Genomic DNA, 4,537 nt, shown 5'->3' on the forward strand with positions numbered 1-4,537 from the left:
TTTGTGGTATTTAACAATATTAACCAAAAAAAAATAAAAACAGAGGAAGTTTGTTAACGTATCAATGCAAAACAGTGAAACGGATACGTCTTCAAGACAATAGTGTTTATCACGTTGATAGACAGACCATTCTGGTAACCTGCATTTCATAAATATAGTTATTGTTTCGTCTGGTATGCTTACGCATTATGTCGCTTTGAAAATGAAGGGGAAAAACGAAAGGCTATTGTACCACAGTGCACATGAGCTAATTACGAACTAGCTAAATCTTTGTTGTTCTTTGCACTTCCTGGGCCTATTATACGTGCAGACGAAGGGGTATCCAACTGTCCGCAGATGACTCAAATGTTATGACGCATGATGTAAATGTAGTATGTGTGCATAAATATCATGTGTGCGTGTGTGTTTGTGTGTTTGTGTGTGTCCCTAAGTGTGTGAGTTCTCCCGTTTGGAAACCTTTGAGGTTTCTGTACCAAATTTCTTTTGCACAAAGATTCAGTCAACTCAACTACCGGCACTAGTAGATTTAGAAGTGAAAGCACTCGTCAGACTTTCCTCTTCCTTTCTCAGAGTGATAAAACCGGACGTAGAGGCTAATTCATCAGCCAGAATGTAATGCTGTGGTCACCAAAAAATGTCCTTCATTGATTTATTATGTAGACTAACATAGAAACGTCTATTTTCAAACCTTGCACTTTATTTCCTTTTTAACTTAGGGCATCCTTCTTTTAATGACCAAGCATAATTCGACAACAGCAAGAAATAACACATTCGACATATTCCGCAAAATTACGAGATAGATGGTATCCGGATATATACATACGTAAGATCCGTTTAGCTCGTTCAGCTACTTCCTCCATAGTTTCCTCTTCAACTAAGTTAACCACCACAAAAAGAAACAAAAACATCCTTTTGTCATGATTTCCCAGACAAGAAACCATGATACTTTGAGCCCAAAGGTGGATGATGATGATATATACAGTGTACTCCCGTTATAACGAACACGGTTATAACGAAATTCCGGTTACAACGAAGTAAAACTTCAGGCCGCAACATTATCCACCTATGTATTTTTATTGTTTACTTGTTCGGTTATAACGAAATTTCGATATAACGAAAGAAAACGGCCGGTCCCGAGTAATTCGTTATAACAGGAGTCCACTGTATACAAAAATCACTTCCATGGGAAGATGGGACACTTTGATTTGGAGTATTTTAAGCGCATGTCATCATAGATGAATTTAGAAGTACTCCATCCATTTAAGTCTGAAGATGCCAAAATGCAAGTTTTAAGTTTCTTTTTTTTTGTTTCTATCGCTTTGATTTGTATCGACCGCCACATGCAACTAATAAAGAAGGACGAGTCCTCGTCTTAATAACTATTGTCCTACGAATCTGACGAGATTACGTTTTAGGAGACAACTAAAAGATTAATTTAGTTGCCCGTTACTTGGAATGATATTTCCTCAGGATATATCGTCAAAACCAGCATCACCTTAGTCCAATAATAAAGATGTTCTACACCAACGATGATACCACCACAAAGAAAGAAAAGAAAGAAAGAAAGATAAAAATGATTTGTATGAGTGGCACAAGAAAGAGCTAACTGATCCCCACTTATTTTGTAAACTAAAGCTTTCACTCTAGCAATTATGATATTGGCCTTGTCGAAGTTTTTGTTTAAAGGGAAATTTCTAATATCCACTCTCTAAATTCCTTAGATTGGAAATCAATCTATGAGATTGTTGTTAGGGACAAATCCAAAATAGACTTTAACATTAGATTGACTTCTAAATCTATTACATGGAGATTTTCAATCTAATTTTGGATTTGTCCCTCATCCATGTCATCTAAATCGAAGGAATTTGGAGAGAAAAACAATACTTGATAAGCCCCTTCCTATCTCTCTTTCTCTCTCCCTTTATTTTCCAGAAACAGACATCATGACCTCCTTCAATTCAGTTATCGGCACCACATTCATCTGTATCGCCATCCTTCAATATGTACCTATGGGTGGAGCCAACATGACCACGCCCATTCCCTCTACTGTGGGTGGGGCCACTGTTGATGCTGTGACCCACGAGGTAACAACAGTTATCCCAGCAGTGTTATCTACCGATGGTAACGAATCAGAATGCATGCTAACTTCAGACGCTATAGACTCGACGACATTCGGTGTCGATCTACCACCTGACGAGGACAAAAATTCTTCTGCTTCGCACAACAAGACGGATGGACGTGAGTTTATAATTCACATAAATTGCTATCATAATCGTATCTAGCTTTACCGTAGAAACATATCCTTTCAATGAAGAGCAATATGCGCAAAGAATGCTAACTGTCTAAAAAAGAAAAAAAAAAGAATGACACCCTAAAAAGGTCCATCAGGACTGTCAGGTATTAATCCACCTTCTCACAGTGCGCCTTTCCTTCTATTCCTTCGCCGCTACATTTAAAGAATATTGTATTCAGTTTGGGATTTCTTCATATAATGTTTTTATTGTCTGACTTTAACATGAGGACCACAATCACAAAATAAGGTTCAGTGAAATTCGAATTCATACATATATTTTCTCAGTCGAAAATGGGAAATACTCACATAAACGCTTTGAAAGAAAACTTAACGTAAAATATTAAATAGCACACACTACTACATATATCACAATATTCAACAGCAGAACACATGGCAAATTGACTACAAATTGTTTCGGCTCGTGTAAACAATGATCTTTGAAAAATGGAGTATAAGACAACGGCAAACGGGAAGGCTTCCGCTTATCGTAAGACAGTTCGTATGCTCTAGAAATTGTTTTGCTACTTTAACATTTTGTACGACTGAGTGACATGTGCAATCGTTATGTACAGTAATGGTCCTTATGTTCTCGTCCAAATGAATTCATTGATCACGTTAATGTTACTCTAAATACTCCCAAAATGTCTTCCGCAGTCAGTTTAATAATCAGTTAAATTCCGCTGAGTGTCCAGCAAAGATAGTAGAGATCAGTTAAGCGTCTTTGGTGTCCAGCTTTCTATAAAATGGTCCTTTTCTTCTTCCTTTAAAACCAGACAAAACCCATGAACCTGAGTGGGAGGTGATGCCCTTAAAGTGGACGTGGTACATCATTCTTCAGTTGATATCTGGAATCTTAGGAACCTTGGGCAATCTCCTCGTCGCCGTCATCATATTTCAACGTCGCTCATCCGCTCGATCCACCGACATCCTCATCGGTAGCCTTGCGATTGCAGATTTCCTGACATCGATTTTCATCATTCCGACACCGCGTCCAACCAGAGTACCGAACTCTTGGCGTGGCATGCTATACTGTCTCATTCTGTTTCCTGACATTCCTTTATGGACGTCGGTCACCGCGTCGTCCTACATCCTCATGGCGATTTCCATTGATCGATTTATCGCGGTCGTCTACCCACTCCAGTTCGGCCGTATCGTGACCAACCGCCGAGTCAAATTTGCAATCGTTTTCATATGGTTGGCGGCTTTTTTATCTCTCTCGTTCTCCTTCTTCATTATCAAAGTCGACGAATCGAGTCATCAGTGTGTTCTGACGATCTCGACAGCGGCAGGTTATGCCGCCATGGGCTACTTCTGGTTTACAATCCGCATCATCGTCCCAGTCCTGACGATGCTTATTACGCAATCTATCATCGCCGTCAAGCTCCACATCCAGTCGTCAACTTTCAAAGCCAACGAGACCTCGGCTGCCACCGCTTTTCACATCGTGGCGCGGAATCGCGTCATCGGAATGATGTTCCTCGTCATTGTCGTCTACATCGTCTGCTGGCTGCCCAACCAGGTGGCCTTCCTCGGTTTCATTGTCGGCTTCGTCCCGCCATCATACATCGGTAGCCCTCTCCATCACGTCTTCACCGTTCTCGGATTCCTCAACAGCTGCGCCAACCCCTTCATCTACCTGACTCGTAACCCCCAGTTTAGGATTGCTTTCCGTGAGTTCCTGACATGTGCAGCAAACACGGATGTGTCGGTTTTCGACTGGAAAGTAAGTCCGGCCAATACCAAACTCACCACAGCGGAAAGTAGGAAAACCAGCAACACCCGTGACCGGCATGAGACGATCCCGAATAAGGCATGACTTGGTCATTCGAACCAACAATGAATATCTTCTTAAAGGTATTGTTTACCATTGAGAGCAGTGATTCAAAATAAAATATTCGAGTTATCACATTTGGTGCAAATGTGTAGGTCAGTTGTATCACAAAACATCTTACCATTTAAAACTTTTTGAATGAAGCCTAAAATATAAGGAAATATCCCTATATTTTTCTCAATAAACCAGAGCTGTAGACGGTTTAGTCTATAATAGAAACACCTTTATTATAACCATTGTTTACATTTTGTATATTTTACAGTACTTAACATAATTATATTACACTGATTTACATTTTTACATTCTTTTTCTATCCCTAACTCATATTTTAGAACTATTTTGAAGCACTAGAGTTGGGTTTTTGTTCCATCTGCAAATGGTAAATAATGTCTCTAACGCTTTCCTAATGACAG

The 4,537-nt window shown here is 39.7% G+C and overlaps 1 protein-coding gene across 1 annotated transcript; it reads left to right on the plus strand.

Moving 5' to 3' along the window:
* Positions 1 to 1,993: 1,993 nt before the first annotated feature.
* LOC139721268 (allatostatin-A receptor-like) lies at positions 1,994 to 4,262 on the plus strand. The gene is made up of 2 exons (XM_071632593.1): positions 1,994 to 2,238; positions 3,067 to 4,262. Exons 1-2 carry the CDS (start codon positions 2,010 to 2,012, stop codon positions 4,107 to 4,109), a joined length of 1,272 nt encoding a protein of 423 aa, XP_071488694.1. The 5' UTR covers positions 1,994 to 2,009; the 3' UTR covers positions 4,110 to 4,262.
* Positions 4,263 to 4,537: the final 275 nt, after the last annotated feature.

This window comes from Diadema antillarum, unplaced genomic scaffold (genome assembly GCF_040938485.1).
Source record: "Diadema antillarum isolate AM-2024a unplaced genomic scaffold, OU_Dant_1.0 scf00000013, whole genome shotgun sequence".
In the NCBI taxonomy this organism is placed as follows: Eukaryota; Metazoa; Echinodermata; class Echinoidea; order Diadematoida; family Diadematidae; genus Diadema; species Diadema antillarum.